The 25,042-nt window shown below is 35.4% G+C and overlaps 1 protein-coding gene across 1 annotated transcript in view; it reads left to right on the top strand.

Annotated features, from left to right (window-relative positions):
* The window catches only part of LOC106667730, a 136,140-nt gene that overhangs the window by 33,653 nt on the left and 77,445 nt on the right, over window positions 1–25,042 (top strand). Inside the window, exon 3 of the mRNA XM_014395858.1 lies at window positions 23,573–23,784. Within this exon, the coding sequence (XP_014251344.1) occupies window positions 23,573–23,784 (212 nt within the window). The remainder of the gene's footprint in view (window positions 1–23,572; window positions 23,785–25,042) is intronic.

The following is a 25,042-nucleotide window of genomic DNA, read 5'->3' as shown; positions in this document are numbered from 1 at the left end:
TTGACTCAATCTTTTATTTTGTACACCACTCGTGCGAGGATCTTGTTGAATAATGCTTTTTAATAAACAATGTCAATTATGATCTCAAGGATCAGACAAGTGTTTTTGATATATCTGACAATTAAAAATAATGTGTGGATATGGAAATTAATTCCCCTCTCTTTGCATTTGATGTTATTGACCTTCATGACAAAATTGTTTTCCCACTGAAGATGGACTTTAATTGCAACCCGTTGGACGGCGAGAACTGGATAAAGAGATCAATTATTTTACAAAACTCTCTGAACTTTTTAATAATCTAGAAGTACTTAACCTGTTAAGCTAGTTTTTATAGTCCAAGTTTCGACACATCTGGATAGTATTATGGTACTTAGCTAATATATGGTTTCTCCTATTTTTAAATCTGAACGTACACAATCGGCATTAAACACATAAAATACTTTAATACAGCATAATAATTCAATTATTGTTATCACCATTAAAGGGTACTTACTCTTTAACGGCTAAACACTAGCAAAGGAGTTAATTGTTAGAATTTATTAATATTTACTTTCTAACGTTTTTCGAGTGTTCTGGCCGGTGCCAAAAATCCTGAAGCAGTAAAATAATTTGCCCAACTCCTACGAGGAACATCTGTAATTTCTATTTGTACAACAATGTGTTTAAACATCATAAAAACTCAATAATCGGATGAAGCTCAGAACCGACAAAAAGTCGAGAATAATGCGTTGACAAGAAGTATTTTTGTGAAAATGCTCATATTTTACATTCATTTCGAGTTTTATCTGTTGAATAATTGGGGGATTTTCAATGTTTTCTGTTTATCGTCAAGTAAAGTTAACCGCAAGTTTCTATATGGTGTACCTTTCAAAGAGGAGATAACGAATTTTATAATTTTTCGTTTGAAAGAGAATGAACATTAGTCGTGACAGGTTTGTTAATTTATAGACGCTTTTTCAAAAACATATTGCCGTTATTTTTTAACAGTAATGTTTATAATAGGACATGATATCCAACAAAACGTTGAAAAAACAAAAAACGGAACTAGAAAATTAACATGAAACATTGACGATTTTGTATCTCGGAAGAGTTAACTGATTAGAGTCAGAGGGAACGGGTCGCGGGTGGGTTTTATTCAAAATGGCAGCACTCATGCATTGTACCTGGCATCTCTTTGTTCGACGCCACCGGCCCAGAAATAACATCAAACTACTAATCTGCATATTTGTACGGATCACGATCGCCCTTTTCATTTTTCCCGTTCTCTCCCGGGACCAGTGGCCAATACTTTCATACAAATACTTTCATTTGCTCGGGGCGAAGAAGCACAATCATACCTTCCTTTTGAGAAAAAAATGTATATATAAAGTAATTCCAATACACATACCTTATGTAAACATTGAGTAGTGCTTGTGAAACTTTTTAATAAACAATTTTACAACCCAAAAACCGGGTTAGAAAACGGTTTATTAAGATGAGAATCTTTTCACAACTAAACAACAGGAACGGTACTCGTTCTCAAAATTATTTCGCACAATTTTTATCTCGCTTTTTTGTTTTAAATTGTTGAACATATAACGTAAAAATCTCTGTAAATCGTACGGTGCATTATTTAATATACAAGAGAATCAATAAAACAAATTATCATTGGCTTAAATAGTTACCTATTTTTAAACTATGCATTTAAGTGTCGTTGTAAAAAGGAACTTTATTTGTAATCTACATTAAAGTTGTAGAACAAAGATAATGGGCGTCCGACTTGAAACAAAGTCCGCACTTGACCCCAAGGTGACAGGGAAAGGTCGTTAAACCACCGAAAAATTTGCCCTATAGAATATTCGGTTTGATTTATACTTAGTTGGTAAAAATAGCAAAAACAACAAAACACGAATGTGAATATTTTATACCTTTTTCTCTGAGAAACTCGCAGTTTTTATAACTTAGTATTTGTTCCCTATATTTTAGTCTCTTTGATTTGTGCTTGAAAATGTCTTATTCCTTTTTGTTATCTATTGTTGTTAAACAAAGATACATTAAACATTAAAACAAATTATTTGAATAAAAATTTAAGATATTGAATTTACACTGTATGCAAATTCACTCAATGGTACCCATGTTTTACGATATGTTCTTTAAATCAATCAGTAAATTGAATCGTTGTAGTATAATATATTGAGTAAAATTGTTAGCTATGTGATAGGAATTAGTTTAGCCAATGATTGCAAGCAGAAAACCGTGTAACAACTCAAAATCAGTCAAGCCCATGAGTCTTGTTAAAAAATTCCCTTTAGTTATTATTTCCCGGAATTTGTTTTATAATTGATTATCACACTTAGATCCATCTGTATTACTTTCTCTTTGTGTCTATCTGTCTGCGTTTTTGTGTCTCTCTCACTCTTTCTCACTTTCGCTCGCTGTTCCTCTTTTTATCTCTCTTCTATTCTCTCTTTCTGTACCTTCTCTTTTTCTCTGTCTCTCTTTATCTCCTCCTCTCTCGCGCGCTCACTCTTTTTATATTTCACTCTCTTTGCAGCTCTATTTCAATCTCACTCTCTCGCTCTTCCACTTGCATACTCTTCAACTCTCACTTTTTCTCCCTTTGTCGGACACTCTTAACTCTATCTCTATTTCACTCACTCACTCACTCTCTCTCTCTCTCTCTCTCTCTCTCTCTCTCTCTCTCTCTCTCCCTCTTTCTTTCTTTCTTTCTCTCTTTCAAACCCTTCAATCTCTATCTCTCTCTCCCTACCTAATAGTTGTTAAGTAAACTCCTAACAACTGCCTCTATCCAGTTTTAATTGTTGTAAGTAAAACTTTTTTTTGCTTCACCCAGAGGATATTTTGCCAGTTGTGAACCCACCACGGGGGAGACACAGGGGTTAATGAGGGAAGGCCCGTCGGCGAAAGGAAAATTAAAATAGAGTTTACACCCTCGAGACAATATTGAATAAATAAAAAACACAACTTTTCAGGATTGCGCTTTTCAAGTTTAAACTTTCGGTATAAATTCCATTTGTGTAATAACTTTTTGTGCACATTTCATTACTTAATTATTCAGTAATTGTGAGATGCGGTCTGGTGTGATGTAGGTTTCAGAAAAACATTTTCTTTATCGTGCCAACGTTTCGATGTTTATTGAGATCATCTTCAGGGCTCAAAGTGTTTGTCTTCTGTGTAATTGAGCCATTCTTGCGTGTCGTGTTGCGAGTGCCCAAAATATATTTTGCATTGTATAAATTCACTTTTTTCCACATCCTACATGTATTTGTTAAATGTAAATAATGTTTGTAAATCCCAGGCCGTGAAGGTGATCTCAATAAAGATCGAAACGTTGACACGAAAAAGAAAATGTTTTTCTCAAACCTACATCACACCAGACCGCATCTCACGATTTCTGAATAATTATCGATTAACGGTCACTAACCACCACACATTCATTGACATTCATACCTTGACGTTTTGGTACTTATCATAATAAGCACCGTCTCTAGTGTTTAATATAAATTTAGGGCACTTAGCTATTTGCTAAAATGGGATGAGACAAGTCATATTAAAAAACACTATGTTTTATGAGCTAACTGCACTAATTTACTTGTATATAAAAAAAAAATTAATTTCAAGTAGGATAAAATCATGTCTCTTTGTCGCACCTAGACAACTGTCCATAGGACGTAGGTAAATACACTTATTCTATTTCACTACATGAATTATTCGAGCTTACAAATAGACAAGCAGAATTATCTAAATGTTTACTTTTCATGATGTTTCAAGTAATGTCGTCTTATGTCTTCTCGACTTAATGAATTATACACAGTCTGTGAGGCTGAAAGGCTTATTGGAATACGAATGAACTCATTTTACCAACATTTTATATACCCAGTTTTGTCCCGAAGGTGCAGATTTAATTGTCTACATTTACATATATAATTATTCATTTACTTTTCTTTCATAAAAGTGAGTTCCCATTGATTAAAGGCCTATTGCAGGTACGACTTGAAACGTCACATTAATAATTATTATTTTCGATAATTCTGGACTGCATATTCTCGCTATTATTGTTGTAGCTGTTGGTCCTAACCTGATAAAATTTGATTGTATAATGTCATAAGACGTAAGTACACTGTAATATGGTAAGTCTGATATGGAACAAATTAGGTCTTTTTAAAAGAGGCACTTGAAACCATTTATGGTTACGTAAACGTTGTTTCGTTACTACAGAACAACGCAATCTCCACATTGAAATAATAACATCGGAAAAAGGAGGAATACAAACAATAATTCGATTGTGTAATACATGTTGTCCGAATGGATGGAATGGAGGTTAAATTTTCTTTAATGTTTACATTAGTGGAAAGCGGTTGAGATATCGTTATATGAATTCAGTACCGCATGGTACCGCGTAATTTCTAAACAACATTGTTGTGTTACTTTGTTATTAAAATAAATGACTGTCCAATAGTGAAAAAACGATGTTTAAAACAATTTACACGTTTCTTGTAAATTGTGTATGACTTGTCGATAGTCAGTAGTGGGTATAATCAATTCATATTTCGGATTTTGAATATTAGCATAATTTTCTTATTAACCATCAAACACGTTGATCATATTTGTTAATTTGTTTTGTATTTTTTAATGTGTGTTGTTGGTTTTTAGGGCGTGTTAATAGTAATTATCAAAAGGTGCCTTTTGACTCAAACATACACCAGGATAATCGGTCCAAGACGATCGTTGTCGATCAGATTGCTGACAGATGTTGAATTACTCGCAGACCGGGCAACACAACTTCACAATCAAGCAGATTGTCCGCTTTGAATAAGTCTTGTAATAAGGATTTTCCGTTTAATTTATTTATTTAAATCTGCTTTTTTTGACTCGTTGCACAATTTCTGATTTGGTAAACTATTTAACACAGTTTATACAATATTGTCCCTGATAACAAAGTGGTCGATAATGCTGACATTTTTGTAGAAAGAGCTTTAGGAAGCTTAATTTATCTTTCTATTTTCTAAAAGGGCCGTGTAGATAAAAGCTTTTACCTGCTTTGAATCCGTTTCGAATTTCCTAAACCCTTAAGTCCCCAAGGGACATAATTTCCATTACACTCTAAAGCGATCATGCCAAGGTATCTAAGTTACTGAAAATGTTTATAGCAGGTAGGGTAAATGTTTATATTGGTCCATGACACGAGTTGTATTTGGGGTCAGTTCTTCTGATATAATAACTTTAAGGTCGTTGACATTTTTTTTATCTGGCAAGCGGAAAATGCGAACGTTTCCGTTTCCCGATTAATTTATTTTACGTTTACAAAACTTACGTACAATTTTCTCTTGGATTGATAGCCTTGATAATCGTTATATGCGATGGAGAGAGAGTGAGTGGGAGAGGGAGAGGGAGAGNGAGAGCGAGAGAGAGCGAGTGAGGGTGAGGGAGGGAGAGTGGGAGGGTGTGGGAGGGAGAGGGTGAGGGAGGGAGAGAGATAGAGAGAGAGTCTAGAGGCTATTTTATAAATCGAATTAGTACAGTGACGAATCGGTGTTTGTCTATATCAGGCTAATTTGAACCAGCATTAACTTACGAATTAGTCTGCAAGTTGGTAGACCGATGAAAACTGTAATAAAAAAATAAATACAACCTATAACTATCTATCTCATTGTCGTGGTGTATTTTAATTATGTGGAACCTTTTTGAGGTGTGTGCGTTATAACAATATGTAATAATAGGAGAAATACAGTCCTTTATTAACTAGATGCCATCACCAATCTGGTATTGAGGTTTTTTGAAAACTGTTCGTTTATACAATAAAATATTGACATACACACGTATTATACGTACATGCCGTCCAAAAATTATATTCCTTGAAATACATACCTGTCGTACTCAATAACGTTTTTGTTTTTAGATTAATAATTTATTTTTGCATATACTTATTGTACACATCTAAATACAAATATCAATTTCTTGCGATTATATTGTTTTCTCATGGTCGCGAAACCGACACTATGGCCAACACTATACTCGGAGGTCATATGTTAAGATAAACAGCCAACGCTGCACTCATGGACGAAGAAGTCGAGACCATAGACGTTTAAGGCAACATGGTGGGCTCTCAAGATGGAAAGTGTAGATAAGGGTTTGGCAGGTGGGTTAGGATGGATCGAAAGCTTGGACTGAAACTTTTGGAAGCGGGATCGGATCAGCAAGTAGATAAACGGAATGCTGTGGTCATGTTAGATATAAAAGTTAATGTCGTAATAAGGAGGTTTGTAAATTTGTCTGAAGAGTTTTGATTGGTCGGAAGGATGTGCCGGATGGCTTGGCGGAACCTCACAGTTCCAATCTGGACACAATGATGTCTTGTGTATAGCCAGGTGTCGGCCAAAACATATTTCCGACTTAAAAAAACTTGTAGTTTTCCCAGTGTTCTGTTAAGTTGTTGTCTTCCCTGTGTAGGTTCCACTTCCGACTGCTGCCGAATTGCGTGAAATTCAACTGTGAGGCTAGACTTTTTTCAATGTAAATATACACTGGATACATCTTTCCTCATTCAGTTAATTTAGGCTCGTCTTCAACTTTTGGAACCAGTCACATTTACTTAGAAATGCCTGGGTTCCAGACCAATAATAAATATAGTATAAATAAATACAAAATAAATATACGGTAACAATGTTTTTCAATGTAAATGTACAATGGGTACATTTTTCCTCGTTCAGTGTTGTCCTCCCATTTTTGCACCAGATAAATCCAAGGATGTTGTAAGTGATAGTACCAGGATTGTAGACAAACATATTTTATTCGGCTGGTACCACGAATAAAATGGTTAAATGTTGTGCCCTGCACAGGTATGTATGTACTTAAGAACTGGCGAGGTCGGGGTTGGATAGGACGAAAGGTCGAATATTTATTAATTTCATTAATTTATCTGGTCTCATTTTGTTAAGCTGTAAAAATAGAATTTGTATACCAGAAGATCTCTCGAGCTGTGTTAAATAGATTTTGAATTTATAGTCTGACCATCACTACCAACTTCTTAAGAAATCCGAGCGAACTAACAACCGTCATTGCACTCTCCTTGAAAAATGGCAAAAAGAGGGAAAATTCAAACTGTTGTAGGTTGAGATGGAGAGTTGGTGTCCGCGAGTGTCTAGGTGACGATAGCTCAAGTGGTAAAGCAGCGGCTATTTAGCCGAAGGTTGTGGGTTCGAATCCCACTTGTTTCACTAACTTTTTCATTTCAACCAAGACTGTACATAGAAAGAATAATTAATTGAAAGAAGTAACTTGGTCAATTGACCACAAAAACGTAAATTGTTTAGTAAATGTATTGTGTGCAATGATCTGGAGAAGGCTGGATATAGATTATGTATTGTCTAAAGAATAGTTATACAAAAGTTAAATACAAAAGCTCTGTTTTTTAAATTATTATTATTAGTGGTAATAGCAGCAGTTGCCAATAAATTCTTCAGCCATTGTTTATACAAGTTAATTCAATGCAATTTTTTATGAGAAAGAACGCGTTCTAAAAAGATTTCCGCGAAGAAGGACATCATGATACCTCATTGTTTTTTCATTAGTAACCCTTTCCGTTCATGGGACCGCATGACGCCTTTTATAAAACGCGAAAGGGCTCGGAAACGAAATAAATTTAGCGCCCTAACTGAAATATAAAGTTGTGTAAAAGGTGAAAGGGCGTTAAGGAAAAGAGACGAGCAGAGAGTTTGTTTTGCATGGGTGCCCACAAAGATTCCTTCTCCCTTGGGCATCGGTTTGCAGATATATGGTAGATTGGTTACAGAGGGATGCACAGGCCCTTCTCAAGGGGATAGAGAGGTAATCGTAAGCTAAGTCTGAACACAAACACTTCTGTAGAAGATCCTAATATGAAATACGGTTCCATTTTACTTTTCTTATAGGATTTTCCCCTCCTCTTGAATCCCTTTCTCGGTTGGACGAACGAAAAAGTTTAATCGCATGGCCTATTTTGTCTCTTTGAAAATCATGCTCGATTTTTAAGAATTAGTTTTTATTGTCTTCTTTCTTGAGTGTTAAATATTGCTGGTGGCAAAAATATGCATCAAGACAATTAAGAGAATCCCAATAAACGCCGTAGATTCAGTCAGAATATCAAAATAGTTGTTATTGAATAGGTTAAACGAGAAAGTCTTATCTACTTGGTGTGATTTGTCTAAAAATAAACTTATCGTTGAATCTATATGTATTGATTGATAGATAGATTGTATTAGACGAGGGAAAGAGTAAATAGGTTTCCTTTAATCAGTTACTTTTTCATTTATTTATCAGTTTTTACCTTTTTTTAACCTTAAAAATCATGTAACGTTTCTTTTTATGATTTTCAATATTCAACTTTGTTCAATTAATTAATCTTCATGTAAGGTATTGATTGAAATGAAAAAGCTACTGTCACGAGCGGGATTCGAACCCACGACCTTCGGCTTGATTGTGGGTTCGAATGCCGCTCGTGACACTAGCATTTTCATTTCAACCAAAACCTTACATGAAGATTAATTAATTGAAAGAAGTTATTTGGTCAACGGACCACGAAATATAACGTATTCAACTTTATTTTCTTCTAGTGATTTTTGTCAGGGTTCGCTTCGTCTCGCGTTGTTTGATTTTTATATTTGTAAGGGAAGTAAGAATATTTTTCTTTTTTCACATTGATAAAACTATCTTTGATTACTATACTTTTATAGTTGTAAAATCAATAAACAATTAAAACCTGACGCCATTACAATATTATAATTATAATAATTAAAAGAATTGTGTAGCTGAAATATATAATTATTTGGATGGTGGTTTGGTTATACGGCCAAACTGTGTTTGAAGAAAGAAGAATATTAATAATTTTTTGGCTATTTGTGTTGCAGTTGTTGTTGAGATATTTATTCATTACATAATTTATCGATCGTTTAACGATTATTGTTTGAACGTAATCGTTTTATGAGCTTCTTTCGTTTTATAGCAATATTCAAAACCTTTTCTTTTTGATTAATTTAAGTCCGAAAAAATTAAAATATCTACACAAGTGTAATCTTGCTTCTCAATAACTTATTGGAGTTTGATTCAAAATGTCAATTATTAGTTAATTACTCCATCATAAGGAAGTGTAAAATTTGCGTTAATCAAATCGTCACCTTGTTTAAAATTACCAATCATTTTTGGGTTCGCCTATTATCGCTTGTATTGTTACAATTTAAATGGCCTTTTAACGACTAAGGTCATTCCACGCCCTCAGATGTGCGTCTATTAACTATCTCACTATTATTATTTCTCCTTGGTTAGACGAGCAGGTTGGGTTGAAAGGAAAATTGGCATTGTTAATGCTAATAATCAGCTACAGCCAATTTGCTTTTGTATGATATTCCTAGTTGTTAATGTATCACTGTAATGATGAGCATTTACTTAAAAGGAGATAATTCTTTAAAGTGTCCCATTGACAATTATTCATTAATACGTTGCCGATCGGGCTTTATCAAGAGAATGTATTGATTGATGTTATCTATAGCGATTTATGATTAGAAAGGCGAACAGATAATAATATCGTATTAAACTTTAAAAGATAAAGCTTGATATTTATTGTGCCGTTTGTGATAGATTAAAAAAACTAATCTACATAATAAAAAATAAAATATGGCGTGGCTGAACTTTTTCGAACGAGCGGGGTATATTTGTTTCCCTCGGTGCAAACTACACCGGTTGAAGAGGTCCCAACTGAATAAAACAGAGGGCCGTATGAAAGGATCCAGGTATGGACACGGGTTGTTAAAGGTTTTTGCTGCGGCTAACCCGCTGGATCTTGTTTGTGAGAGACGGTAATGGCTATCCGCTGTGTGACAGCAGATATAACAAACCGTCCCTCTTGGGCGTACATCACCGGCCTATAACTCAACCTCCACTTCGTTATTGTTTTTCATTTATTTATTTTTCTGCCCTTACCTCCGTAATTTGTCTTATTCTCAAAGAAGGGGTGACGGGTTTCACCAATTTTCCACATAATTTACTTTACGCGCTTCCTGTATTATTACAAGGTCTGATAGTGCTATTTACAATTTTCAAGTCCTTGTCAGGTTTTTCATTATCTTTAGTACAATTGAATTCAATTGTACTTTTGGATTTCAAAGTCCTTTGTGCAGAAGAATTTGCCGATAACTTAAAAAAACAAAATATATATCGATAAATCTCATACACATTTTTATACTACAGAATGTATATAAAACGAAATGCTTTCGTTCAGAGCAGTCACGTCATCAATCAAATAGTGATTGAAGGAAAATTCTATCCATCATAAAGTCATAGAGAGCTTTCTCTTCCGAACTTACAAAAAACAAAAAATTATATCTGTCGTACGTAAAGTTAAGTTTTTAACAACAATTATTAGAAAACATGCAATGAAAAAAGTCTTTCTTCTTTTTCTTATTTGGCTTTTAATTAATTACACTTTTTAACTTATAGATTGTTCATCTCAACTAAGACCTTCGATAAAAAATATAATTAATTAAAATAACTAATGCGGTCAATTATGACTACTAATTACATATAAGGATTAGTGTAATAATTATAGAATTATCTACTTCGCTTACAGCTAACCTTGGCCACTTCATAGGTCGCCGATAATCGAGTCCTGAAGATATTTGAAAAATGGCAAAAGAGATGGAAAATTCAAAAGATTTAAGTTGCGATGAGGAGTTGGCGTCCTAGTGGTTGAAATCAGGATAGTTCAAGTGGTTAGAGCAGCGGCTTATTGGGCCGAAGGCCGTGTGTTCGAATCCTGCCCTTGACACTTGCTTTTTCATCTCATCCAAGACCTTAGATTAATATATAATTAAAATATATTATTTACTTTAAAAAAACGCGGGAAAAGTGTGTATTTACAATATTTCAATGTAAAAGCGGCAAGATTTATCTGAACTTTATTGTTTGTAAATTTTGATATTTTTATTTTTTCGTAAAAAAAATTTTTTTTACAGTATTTCAATACATAATAATGTGAATGTTAAGAAATTTCTCGTTAAATTTCTTGGATCAACTGATGGTACTTATTGGTCTGCATTTTTTATTTAATTTAATTAATTTTTTTTTAAAACGAGTTTGCAACAGCAGGTCAGATTAACCTTCGGGGTGTCGGTATTTTTGATAAAATGCCCATGTGTAATTATGTCGGAAGGAAAGAATGCATGGACGATTCGAACCCGAGACCTTACAATGATGAGCACCGTGTCAATGGCTTAACCGTTGCGGCCACAACGCCCCAATAATATTTTGTTATTTTAATTGTTTTATATTCTTACGTATTAACCGGAGTACGAACGATGGTCTGAATTTATTTTTTTTGTTTGTTTGTGGGGGGGGGGTCAGAGTCAGATATTTGTTCTAGGGGCGATGGTGGATATTGAACCCACGACCTTCTAGTCTACAAGCCGAGAGACTTTTCAAGACTATGTTTCCTTTTAATCTTTGCCGATGTTTTTCGTAATAGTTAGCAAGCATTTTATTATAAACCATATTTGCTGTTTTGAATATTTGTCTGAAAATTGAGAGCTATCTTGAGGGGATAATTTGATCATTTAGAAACGTCTTTTTCTTTCCCTATAAATTTTAGATAGTCACCACAGGGTGGTGGTAGTCTGTTATCTGGCCCCCATTGTGCATTGCTCCTCCTACCTGCTAGATTTACAACTCGGTTTTGTAGCAGCCCCTCCCCGCTGCTCACTTCGTTGATTAATCAATGTCTTCGCTTTCATTTTCTTCCCGTTGTTACTCTGCCTTTTGTTGTCTACGGGTTTCCCTCTAAAATTGTATTCCATTCCAGCCACCCTCTTGACAAGCCCGTCTTACAATACCATCCAACGCTTTTATCATCCTTCATTTACTCGGGCCCCGTCCGCGGAAGGAGGGCTCCACTACAATTTAACATTAATTACTACAATAATTTTTACGGCCGGCCAAATTGCTTGGGGTTTTATTGGAGATTGTAAACAGTTTAAACGCATCTGGGTCAATCTTATCGTCCCGGCCGTCTTAGCCTTTGTGATCACTATCATCAGAACACGCTTGTCATTTCGAGCTTTACTTGGAAGGATTTATTTCCTTGTACCTTTCGTATATGTAACAATGCCGGCTTATATAATTTTTAAACGCTTTTCGTTTCGCTAAATTTCTATGAATGATTCTATTGTTTACAAGTAAACAAAGTTACCATTTCTGGGACACGTGATTGATAAATGCATCCCATTTTTGTGAAATATATATGAGTAAAAAATTCGAAAAAATACACTCCAATTAACAAAATAAAATTGCTTTTTGTATAGGTTTTTAAAAGTAAATGATGTCTTAATTATGTGGAAATAAAGAAAGACTAACTGTAAAAGCTAAACAACAATAATAATAATGATAAAAATCATGAATCATTGTGTTCACGCCCGGCGTTGGGCGAGTGGTTAGAACATCCTACTCGTTGCCCCGCTAGCGGCTCTGAGTTCGAATCCCGGGAATAGCTCATGGAATTTAAATCGGAACCCTCGTACCCGACAACTCAACGGGTACTTGGTCGTTAAGGCGTTCTGCACAACCGGAATTACTTTATTTTGGTCTAGCTCCGCGAAGAAAGATCGCCTCCTATCGCAGAACATGCACTGAAAATAAAAATGTTGAACCGCGCCCTGTAGATGAAACTATTGAGATTAAGAAGACCAATAAAATCGTAGTAGATCAAACTACATAATAAACAAAAATATCGCTAAATTCTTGAGTCGCTGTTAAAAAAGAAAGTGGAATCGTACTTTTTCATATTTTTCAATTGGAGAACATGTTAATTTTAAAGTCAATGATGTTCTTGCGCCTCTTTCAGTTTGGTAACTATTACGTGATTTTTCACTTAAGATCTCTAGTGCCTCTTCATTGTTTGTCTAAAAATTTGTTGTTGTTTGATGCCCTTACTGTCTCCATCTTTTTTCGTGTTTTATTAGGATGTTTTGTTACTCTATGATGTACTCGTTTTTTTTAAGGTCTCCGGGGTGATAAACTGGAAGTTGGTTGTTTTGCATTATTTTACTCTACCTGTTCAATGTGTTTGTCGTACGAAATAACTTTACAGTATTAATTGTATCAACGCTCGTGTTTATTTGAGTTTTATTGATTTAGGCACCATTTTATACTCGTTCTTCAGTGTTTATCGTCGGTGTTTTGAGAAGCTCACGTTGGGCTGTTTGTAAAACGCTAGGCCTTTGTTGTTCTTAACACCAACCACAATCATTTCATTGCGGGCTTATCTGTTTTAGGGTGAAATCGTCATCAATGAATAATTGATAATAACACCATATTACACTTGGTATAAAGTGATCGGTGACTTTACTCCATTGTCAATGGAGGATTGTCATAGACATTATCTCATAGTCCATGCTCTGTTAACTTTCAGTTGCATAATAATATACCCGAAAGAGATAAGTGATGTGGATGTTAAACTGTTTTAACATCTGACACGAAAAATAAAAAAATCTTTTTATTATGTTATACTAATTTATGGTAAACTTGTGGATAAATTATTATTTGGATAATGAGTATGTAGCACATAGGCGAATGTTTTTTCCAAAATATAAACTTTTATTTCAGCCTGATTCACACTTATTTTCTTAACATTATAAAAATAGCAGGGTAGAATGGAAAATTGTGTTGGAATGGTGATATTGACGGCAAGGTTATAAGTTTTAGTTTTAGTTTTTAGTTTCTGGTTTTTACACAATTATCTCCGTTTTAATTATAATTACAATTAATTAAGGTTTTTAGTTGAGATGAAAAGAAGTTAATGGCACGAGCGGGATTCGAACCCCTTGGATCGAGGTCACGATAGCTCAGGTGGTAGAGCAGCGGCGTATCTAGCCGAAGATCGTGGGATCGAATCCCGCTCGTGCCATTAACTTTTTTCATCTCAACTAAAAACCTTAATTAATTGTAATGATTTAATTGGTCAAGCGGACCACGAAATTAGTGAATTTAATTATAATGATCATCATTGACGAGGGTCACAAGATCGAGGTCCATCTTGAATTAAGGAACCTAGATGCTGCCTGTACACCTGCACCATCTACTGAAAAATGTCCTCTCCGCAGTATTTGCACGTTGTTTGAAAATTTACCTAGCGGTTTCAAAAGGTGTATTCAATCGAGCCTAGCTGCTTTTTTTGTTGTTTATTTAAGCCAACAATAAAACAATACGGGAAAGGAAGGTGATAATGGCTTGTTGGTTATTGGCTATTGTTTAATTAAATTAAAGAATTCCCATCAAAAATGCACACAGTTGATTAGATTCAATTGTTATCTGTTTTATCGTTAGTTACAATTCTTTACCATTTGAAATCACACCCTGATTAGATAAAAAACATATGATCTCTCGTGGCTCACGAAATTTTCGTCTGTTAAATTCAACTCATACTTGGGTGTCTTGTATTTTCGAGGAAAAAATACTTCTTGTCTTTGCCATTTGGATAAGAAACGGTGTTGCATTAGAATTCACGTAATGCGTTACCTTGACGTTGTGTTCTATCTCCATTCAGCACACGTCTCACGCTATTGCACTCCTCGTCACATTTATCAGTTTATATTTTTAAATCGATAAGGCGAACTTCTCGGTTTTCCGATAAGGATAACAAAAGTACTTGCAATCGGCTTGTAGGAAAGTATAAATTATTGGTCCGTTTATTAATAGATATTTTTTCTGTGGTTGGATGACGAAAGGTTTAAATTCGTCTATTAAAAAAGTTTCTACCATTTGTTATAAACATTAAAAAATTTTCACGTTTCCTGGGAGGTATCCTGCTGTAAGGAACACCAGTCACTAAACACACAATGAAGATGACGTCAAGGAAAACATGTCTGACTCAAGCCTGTGACATCGATGTCGATATTTCTTTTAATAAAGATTTATTTTCTTTCTTCTTATTTACATTTTTTACGTTGTTTACCATAAATTTAATTTGCATTAAAAGTAATTAAACTCGTTTCTTCCAGGAGTGCCGTGAAGCTTGAAATTACATACTTTGAAAATACGTATATCATTTTTATTTAATTTACTTAAAACAACGTCGTTTTGTCAAATAATTAATCTTGGTGTAAGGTATTGATTGAGATAAAAAATCCCGTGTCACGAGCGGGATTCGAACCAACGACGTTGCTCTACCACTTGAGCTATCGTGACTTCGATCCACGCTGACACCAACTTCCCATCTCAGCCCACCTTTTCCCTCCTTTTTTATTTCAACCAATACCTTACATAAAGATTAATTAATTGAATGAAGTTATTTGGTCAATCGGACCACGAAATCTAATAGGTATTTTGTGTTCGTTTCGCGAAGTTTTGATCATTTGAAAAACATCAAGGTTTTTAACCTATGTTAAAAGATGTTTAGTCGAAGACAACGAATATGCAGGTTTGATCAAATTGTTACCAATGTTAAATTTGTATTTATTAGGAAATATTAACTTATGAAATGATCTTCATAATAGTTTAGTAATAAGGCCTGTGGGTATCTATTTTTTTAGTGTATAAAAAATAAAGCGGGATAATTCATATTCAATTCCCTAAGTTGCTTTGTTAGAAAAACATTATTTGTCTTAACTTGGTATGCTAAGAGTAAACAACGTCGAGAACGTGAAATAAGGAGAGTGATCTTATCTAAGAGAAAACGGACGAGAGTAGAGCCAAACAAATTAATCAAGAAAATTGGGGGGTCAGAGGTAACGTCTGAACAAACCGAATCTTTTGATTCTTTAACGATGTCGAAATTAAATGGATGACGGTGTTTTGAAACTGATTTTTTCTGCCTTGCTGGTTTTGCCTTGGTAATCCTAAACTGGTGCTTTTTATGGAGGATTTCAACTATTATAACAACCGTTAGATAGAAAGCGATTGATGATGGGTAAAACACGTTACGTTGTTATTATTCATGAGATAATGCACTTTGCATGTGCATTGTATTAGCGTATGTGTCGTCGCACGGCGGTCCGTTCACAAGGTTATTTCCGAACCGAAACCGTGATTGCATTATCGTATATAGAAAAGTACTTTATCTTAGCGGCCGACTAGTCCGTGCCCTTCTCGTTATTTTTTACACTTTTTATCTCTGCACTGCGAGTTTGTTCAGAGATTAATATTCACGACTTGTAAACAGTGCACATTTCTTTAACGAATTCGTTAATGCGGTTTTTTGCTGGGTCAAATTGGGCCCGTTTGTTAAGCTTAAAAAGTCAAACGGGCTTTTCAATGTGTGTTGCAGTTTCAAGCATTTGCCGAATCAAGCCAAACCCAATGCAGATACCTGGAAATTTTTAGTATTACCGATCGGGCAAACATACACATACAATTTGTTCTACACGAGACAAAAAAAAGTGGCTACCTTCGTTTTTGTAGTAAGTACTTGCAATTGTTATAATTATTTTTTATCGTTTACTGTATATTTTTAATGAAAACTATAAGATATCGCTAAATAAATAAATTAATTAAACTGAGTAAAGCAATTTTACCAAAAATGTAGGTTGAGGTGGGGAGTAGTGTCCAAGTGGATCCAAGTCACGATAGCTCAGAGCAGCGGCGTATTTAGCCGAAGGTTGTGGGTTCAAATCCCCCTCGTGACACTAACTTTTTCATTTCAACCAAAACCGTACATAAAAAGTGTAATTAATCGAAAGAAGTAATTTGGTCAATAGACCACTACATATGGATTTACCAAAAATGTTGCTATGGAAACAATGAAGAAAATCTTCAATTCAGTACAGAGCATTTTTTTCTCTTGCATTGCATTTGACGTGGCATTGATTTTATGAGGTTTTGAATGTAGTGCTGTGGAATATTTTCCTACTTCTCCAACCGCGCCATTCTTAATGCCTGCAAATGGCATCACTGAGCGACTACCCTCTTAGACAACTCGTACCAAAGGTGGTCGATAGGGTTTAAGTCGGGCTACTTGCTGGCCACTACAAACATTGAATTACACCCCCGTTCTAAGTTGTTACGATCGAAGCTATGTGTGTGGCGGGGCTTGCATTGCGATGCATAAAAATGAAACAGTCGCCAATTAGTGGCATAATTTTTTCTGATAACACGTCTTCAATGTATCGCCAAGCCGTTAGGGAACTCTAGATGAAGATCAAGTTTGTGTGACATGCCTGCGGTTATATAACGCTTTTCTGTTCTTCTCCGAACCTTTCTCGGCCGTCAGAAGATCTCAAATAAAACCAAGATTCATCTGAAAGCATGATTTTAGTCTAAGGGATGTGATTTCTTGTGAAACTTAACCCAACTGTTCTGTGCCTTGTCAGAAGTTCCGAACAAGTGGCTGGCCTTCTCACATGTAATCCAGCTTCTGATAGTCTTCGCCTTAAAGTGTAAAAATGTACACTAACATTTCTAACTTGTTGAAGTCGTTGCTTGATCTCAACATCGGTGGAATGTCGATTACGGAGTGCGTTCGAAACAATAAAACGATATCTCTCTGAGATGTGATAAGATGGCGACCTGATCCATGCCTTCTTGAGTAACTTCCACTATCTTTGTAGCGATGGAAGACCCTTCGGACAGTTGTTCTGGGAATGTTAAGCACCCTGGCCACATTCGCTTGATTTCTTCCATCTTCCAACAATGCTATGATCCTAGCCGAATCTGAATCACTTTAACCCATCACTCAAACTAATTTGGAACTTAAAACTTAAAAATAGTACAGCTTAAAAAATGAAACCACTGGAACGTTAGAAAGAAGTTTTACAGAAAAACCAACACAGAAGAGATTGACAATTAAAAAATGTACAAAATCCAATTGTAAGCAAACGTGGTACATTTTATCTGTGTTTTATTTACATCTAATCCTTTAAGATGTACAAAACATTGCTGTAAGATTATTAATGGAAGATTGTCTAAGAGATAATTTAAAATATTACATTACAATTAATTAAGGTTTTCAGTTGAGATAAAAAAGTCAATGGCACGAGCGGGATTCGAACCCACGATCTTCGGCTTGATACGCCGCTGCTCTACCACCTGAGCTATCGTGACCTCGTGACGAAGATCGTGGGTTCGAATCCCGCTCGTGCCATTGACTTTTTTATCTCAACTGAAAACCTTAATTAATTGTAATATATTAATTGGTCAAGCGGACCACGGAACTAGTGAATGGAATAAAATATTACAGTTGGGCACTGTTTTTTGCCCCTCAGTAACATTTTTAGCCACAATTATAGCCATGTATTGGCCATATTATATTGCAGAATTTGATTGCCGGTATCGTTAATTTTGATTCATACACCTAAATAAATTTAAAGCAAGGACAAATGCCCGTGATTGCATGATACCAATTCGTGATTGAAAGCGTTTCCAACTGCAAAAGTCAGTTCAACTTGTGTCAACGAACCGCTTGACAAAGTCACAAACGATTAAATTTGCTGATTGTAACATTTTTAAATCACGCAGCTTTAGATTTAAACGCAAAGCAGAAATTTTGACGAGCGCAGAAGAAGATATACCGATTATATATTCAGTATTGATGGATTAATAGGGCGATAATTGTGTAAAAAATTGGAAAGACAAAGACTGAAGGGATAAATTGTGTAATATGTTGGCAAATAGACTAGGAATGTGTTGCTGTGGGTATTCTTAATTTTATTCTTGTCATTATCGTTCATTGTAAATAATTTAGTCGGTGATCAACATTTATCCTCGAATCGTAAAAAGTGAATAATTTGACCTTTCAATCCTGCTTGCTTGTGCAATTTTTTATTTTGTGAGTATTAAAATTAGATTGCTGATGTCATGCTCTGAGTTGCATTATTTCAAGTTTTCATCTGATAAACCTGTCACTATATTTAACAAACTGTTATATTTTAAATGTTTAAATACATACTAAAAAAATATATATATGTTGTTGTCTCCTTGTATTTAGGTACGAACTTGACGGAATAACCGGATACAGATAATATTGTTAATTGTCAACCTTGACTTGCAGGCCACCTAGCCAATCTTTGCATTTAACAAATTGTTAAGTTGGGTGGCTAGTCATGGATTTATGCACGACATTATTAGAAAAGGACCTATGTTCCTATGCTCAGCGGTTCCATTAATACGACTTTTTTAAACTTATTTTTCAGCGTAAACTTAATACGCTTGCATAAATACGCCGCTTATCAACAGATAATATTTCGAATATTTCAAACGGTGGCCAAGTCAATGAGCTCTCAGGCCAAAGTTACGAGTAAAATTGCATTCTGTCTAAATCTAGTTTGTTCAAAAACTAAGTTAAACATAAATCTAAATATATCAATGTATGCATATACATTTATATATATAAAATAGGTTAAGCTGTATTATAGAGGTCAGAGACGTCGGGGCTCTTATGGTTTTGGAACGGTTGAGAAGGTCACAAATGAATAAGACCTCGGTCTCTGGCCAAGGAAGCCTTGCCAGAATGTGCCTCGCAGAGAATGTCAATAACGATCATTGATGGAGGGATACAATTAGATGTTGCTCTTGTGCTACTTCATTTACTTCATTAAGACATCACATAATAGTCGAAATCAACTGTTTATTTGATTTAAATTTGATTAGATGCGGAGATATGATATTGGGGGAGAGTGTGTGAGAGTCCAAGAGAGAGCGGGAGAGTTAGTGGAATGGAGGGTGAGGGAGAGGGAGGGTGAGCGAGAGTGTGAGAGAAAGGGAGTGAGAGAGAGAGGGCGAGAGAGAGCTAGTGGGAGAGACAGAGAGCGAGTGGGAGAGAGAGCTCGAGTGGGAGAGAAAGAGCGAGTGGGAGAGAGAGTGTGAGTGGGAGAGAGAGTGTGAATGGGAGAGAGAGAGCGAGTGGGAGAGAGAGAGAGCAAGTGGGAGAAAGAGAAACAGAGATATAGAGAAACAGAGAGAAAGAGAGAGAGCGATGGGGAGAGAGGGAGAGCGAGTGGGAGAGAGAGAGAGAGAGAGAGAGAGAGAGAGAGAGAGAGAGAGAGAGAGAGAGAGAGAGAGCGAGTGGGAGAGAGGAGCGAGTGGGAGAGAAAGAAACAGAGATATAGAGAAACAGAGATAGAAACAGAGAGAGAGAGTGATGGGAGGGAGAGAGAGAGTGAGAGCGATGGGGAGAGAGAGATAGAGTAAGAGAGAGTTAGTGATTGAATGTAATTGTACGTTAAAATACATCCCTTGAATATGTGAGTCTAGACATTTTGTTCTCTCTTTTGATATTTTGATAGATAACTTTATTTAAAATAAAAAAAACAACAACTTAAAATCAAATCAAATAAATTAAATCTTAGACACTCATTCAGCGATAAGATCCATTATGATACCAAAAACTGCAACGTATTGCTACTATTAAAGTCCCAGTTTATTTTTAAAAAATCTTAACCACACTCAGTTTATACTAAGGAGGAATTTGTGTGTGTGCGTGCGAGTGTATGTGTGTTTGATGTTCTCGGTTTTTATTTGAAACGTTTATGGCACAATAATTAAGCGTATACACTCGAAAAATAGTAATATTTTTATTATTTAATAACGTTCGTTGTGAATAGGGTATAAAATTTGGGTTCATCATATTTCCAGCTGTGATGATTAGTGATCATTTATGTCTTGTTATTTTATCTTAGCTATTTCTACTATTACATTTAAATGACATTTTAACGACTAAGGTCATTCCACTCCTTCCAGATTCGTCTTTTGGTCCCATTTTCCCTCTCTTTATCTATTTCTTTCAAAATATATGTACATATATTGTATATTTTAATAAAATATATATTGTTAAAAGGCAGTTTTTAAACTGAGAATAACGAGGAATAGAAGGCGGCTCCAAGATGGCCAGAATGTGTTTTTAAATCTAAGTGAACATGTGCCCTTGTTGAGGAAATGCCCACGCCTAGTCCTTTCTCCCCCTCTAGTCATTTTATTCTGCTTACTACTACTCCACGTCTACTACAACTTTCTTTGAGGAGGCCTCGACGTGGGCGTTGTAAATAGCGTTTCGCCCCAAGAGTAGGTAACGAATTGGTGGAAGGGAGAAAAGCATTCCAGCTGATTTCTATTTCTGTTAAAATCCTACCTGGTGGGGAAGTGCGTACAACCTCAGCTGTTCCACCATTCTGGCTTTGATCGGCGATTTCAACATTTTCCCGGAATAGGCTGGCAAATGTGAAGCTTGCCGGTCTGTAAGTGCTCTTTTGTACGTGTCTTTCTATGTTCAGGGCAATTGCCCCATTTTTCTTCCTTGGCGAGAAATAGCAACTTAACATCGCTAACAAACGGTATGGGGCTAAATATATATTGCATTTGTATCATTTGATATTTTATGTTAAATCGATTTTTTTAACCCATACGTCTGTACGTTGTCGTTATGAATAATTTATATGAGATTTTTCACTCTTCAGAAGCTTCCGTACCTTCAGCCAACTCATTAAAATATTTACTTATTACCTTTCTCTTTTTTATTATAGGATAAAAAGACCTTTTAAGTTTTCCTAGTTTAGTATGGTGGGGGAACAATTTCCTTGCTAAAAAAGGGAAACATGAAATAAAGCGCACAGATGCAAACATGCCTTTCTACCAACGCTTTAATTTACTATGTGGTTTTGATGAGGGTTTTGCAGTTACCCACTAATTACGACCAGTGGGGGAGGTTGAGCTTCCATTGTGTATAAGGTAAAAGAAAAGACATTAAAGCCTTGGAGTGAGGCTACTTCAATTTTGAGTCTAAGTGCCTTTTTTTTGTTTTGGCAAAATAATTACAAGGGTATTATACTTCCTCACTGTGAAATCTGTTGGTCTTGGAAAATTTTATTTATGTAGTTACTAGGGTATGAGTTTGCGTTAAACCGCACAAGAAATTATTGTTATTAATTGTCTAACAGTTCGTAATTACTGTTTTCACGACTTAATAGAAAAGTAGGAACTATATTATAAGGTAACTTTTTTTAAAAGGAATTTCAGAATGACTGGATTCTTCTGTGTTGTGGTACATTGGAAAGAAAACACCCGCTTTCTTCGTCGAGCTTTTGAAGAATATGTCATCATCATCAGGATAATGCAACTGCAATTATTAATTTATAAGGCTAACAAATGGGAACACATATTCACAAATTTGTAACCTCTGTTTCAATAAAATCAAAATTATAATATATAAGACCGTATCAAACAATCAGTACATTCAATGTCAAACATATTCCAATTGGCCTCATCTTTGATTGTCCTTTTCAAAAAATGTATTGTTTGAAGGCTGATCACTAATTAAATCAGAAAGAAAGACCTCAAGCTTAACAAATTTATTTATTTAAGAAAATAAATATTTTATACTAAATAAAGCATTTTGAGCTGTTGTTTAATTAGCTTTAGGACAAAAGTAAAAATATTTTTATCAAACATAAAAAAAACTCTTTTAGGGTTCACCAGCTAATTAACAGTCAAATAATTGGTTGGTATACCCTAGAATGGCGCTCATGTCAGATGTTATCTTCACCCATCCGGCCACCCTAGATTCTCTCTGCAAACTAACAAACAGCGAGACTGGTGGGCCCAGAGATGATCGAAAGTCACAAATGGAGATAGCGCCGAATTGACAATACGCCATTCTTGCTAACAAACATTAAAACTTGTCCTGGAGTATATAGGCAAACAAAAACAAGGCTATTCTCATATTATGATCCCAACTTGTCAGGGTTGATGTTTCTTTGGTTCAGAATATCCGAGAATATACGTCTGTTTGCTTTTTTAGAAAATGTATTGAGAGGTTTGGCATTTAAAAATTTGTTAAGTATGTTAGGCAAATATGAATTTTTTGATCAGTTTGTTTTCGCAATCTTATTTAAGTTCATTAATTGCGAATTTTTATAGAAATTGCTACTTGGTGCGTTCGTCCTGATACGTTTCCCCCCTAAATTTCCTCATCCTCTGGGATTTTTAAAGACATTAGGACTTTTCTCGTTCCTGCATCTTTTAAGAGGTCCAGTAAAAAGGAAAAGGAGCGAACCGGAAAATCTACTTTTCCAAGGTCTTCGCCTCAAAACTCCCTACTTATCCGAGTAAAATTGCTTTTTTTTGACAAGTCAACGCTCGTTTAACATTGAAACTTCCCGGTTGAATCGACCTGTACTCTAGAACCTTAGTTATATCAGGATTATTTACGACCTAGAATTCTGACGTTGCCAACCGTGTTATTCATGCATATATGACGAACTGCCATCAAGATATTGTTTTCACGGACTAACTGCGCCATTAATGCTGATAGTTGGTCTATCACAGGTCCGTTTATTCTCGTGTTTTGCCCTGAAAACATACGCGTTGTTATGATTGGCCGTGAAAAAGTTGGCAAAAACAACACAGTTCATCAACTTGTATAATATGTATAAATATTTGTTTTTGTGTGTACCTTTTTTGTACCCTTTTTTATTCAATTATTTAATTTGATAAAGTTTAATTGTAAAATAAGCCTAAAATAATTCCCCGTTGGCACATCTGTTCTCTTGTGATTTTTTAATCTTTAAGTTCCTGTAATGTTCGAAAATTTTTGTTATTAATTAACGTTTTTAATTATTTTCTTTAGGCATGGAAAGCGAAGGTGGTAGCGTAGTTACTGCACTAAGCCGAAGTCGGAGCAGTTTGTTAACTCCGGCGTCGCCTTACTTCCTGGACTCTGCACTCCCGAGTGATTGTGATCAGGGCTACGACCAACACAGTTCTGAGGAGGAGCTAGAAGTAATCAATTGCAAACAGGCCAAGAGCCATACGGGACAAGAAAAACGGAAGTGGTCTCAGGTATTTGAATTCTGTATAGATATTTTTTAAAACACGTCCTTCCTTTTTGTAACACGAGGAATCTCACAATTATTCCGCCTATCCCTACTCGGCTGGCTTGATTAGCAACTGCATCCACAATGTGTGCGTATTGATTCTCACGACTATATTCATCCGCAATCCCGCTTCCTAACTTAACCGGGATTGATCCGCATCGAGGCGAGTAAACAATGGGAGCGGCCCCAATATAAACTGGCGACTAAGCCGAGTCAATTTTTGTTGCATCATGTCGTAAGGTTATTTTCTTCAAAGTTTAACTATGGGTAGTTGTTTTTTTGGCCTTTGTGGTTCGTTTATCAGTTACTCGAAGTCTTTTAGAAATTTAAAACAGTCCCGTCTGTGCAGCCAGGTTGTCGTGGTATAATTAATTTTTTGTTACTATTTCTGTATGCACGAAAAAAAAACCATAAAATTTTTTTCAAAAATATTTCCTTTGTACATTTTTGAAGACGGGCTGTTCCCAATGCAAGGAACATATCCTTGCAGCTTTAAATTTAAAACACCGGGACCAAGTTTCAACTCAAAAAATAAAATTAATCGTTAGGTAATGTATGGTTGAGATAAAAAGTTAGTGTTACGAGCTGGATTCGAACCCACGACCTTTGGCTAAATACGCCGCTGCTCTACCACTTGAGCTATCCTTCGATCTACTCGGACACCAACTTCCCACCTCAACCCAATCTTTCGAATTTTCCCTCCTTTTTGCCATTTTTATCTCAACCAATACTTTACATAAAGATTAATTAATTGAAAGGTGTTATTTGGTCAGTCGGACCACGAAATGTAATGGATTCAAAAAAGAAAGTTGTCTACCTGGCCAAGTTCTTCTATTTTTACAATTTACGATTTTTCTTGTGCCTAAGTTCAACACTTTCTCCAAGCTTTTGAAAGGAACCTTTATATTTATTTTATATTACATTCTTTAAAAAAAAAAGGTATTTCAAGTGCAATTCCAATGGTCCTGATAATCGGGGTATTCCATAACAAGGTCGTCAGTCCAGTTCAGAACCTCTTGCCCTCTGAGGAAATTGTTCGTCAGTTACGTACACATATGTGTTCCTAGGCACGTTAAAGTAGTCATTATCTTTGAAACAGTTGGCCCTCAGTTGTATAGATTGTATCAACTTCTTTTAACATTCGAAGCTCGCTTAATCTTTACTCGCCTACTTCCTAAATGGGATAGGGATGAAGTACTGTCACATAATATCGTATGTGCTTT

The sequence above is a fragment of the Cimex lectularius genome, unplaced genomic scaffold (assembly GCF_000648675.2).
Source record: "Cimex lectularius strain Harlan isolate CLEC.00 unplaced genomic scaffold, Clec_2.1 scaffold101, whole genome shotgun sequence".
Classification (NCBI taxonomy): Eukaryota; Metazoa; Arthropoda; class Insecta; order Hemiptera; family Cimicidae; genus Cimex; species Cimex lectularius.
Note: the sequence above shows the minus strand (reverse complement) of the source record. Positions and strands in the feature narration are given on the sequence as shown.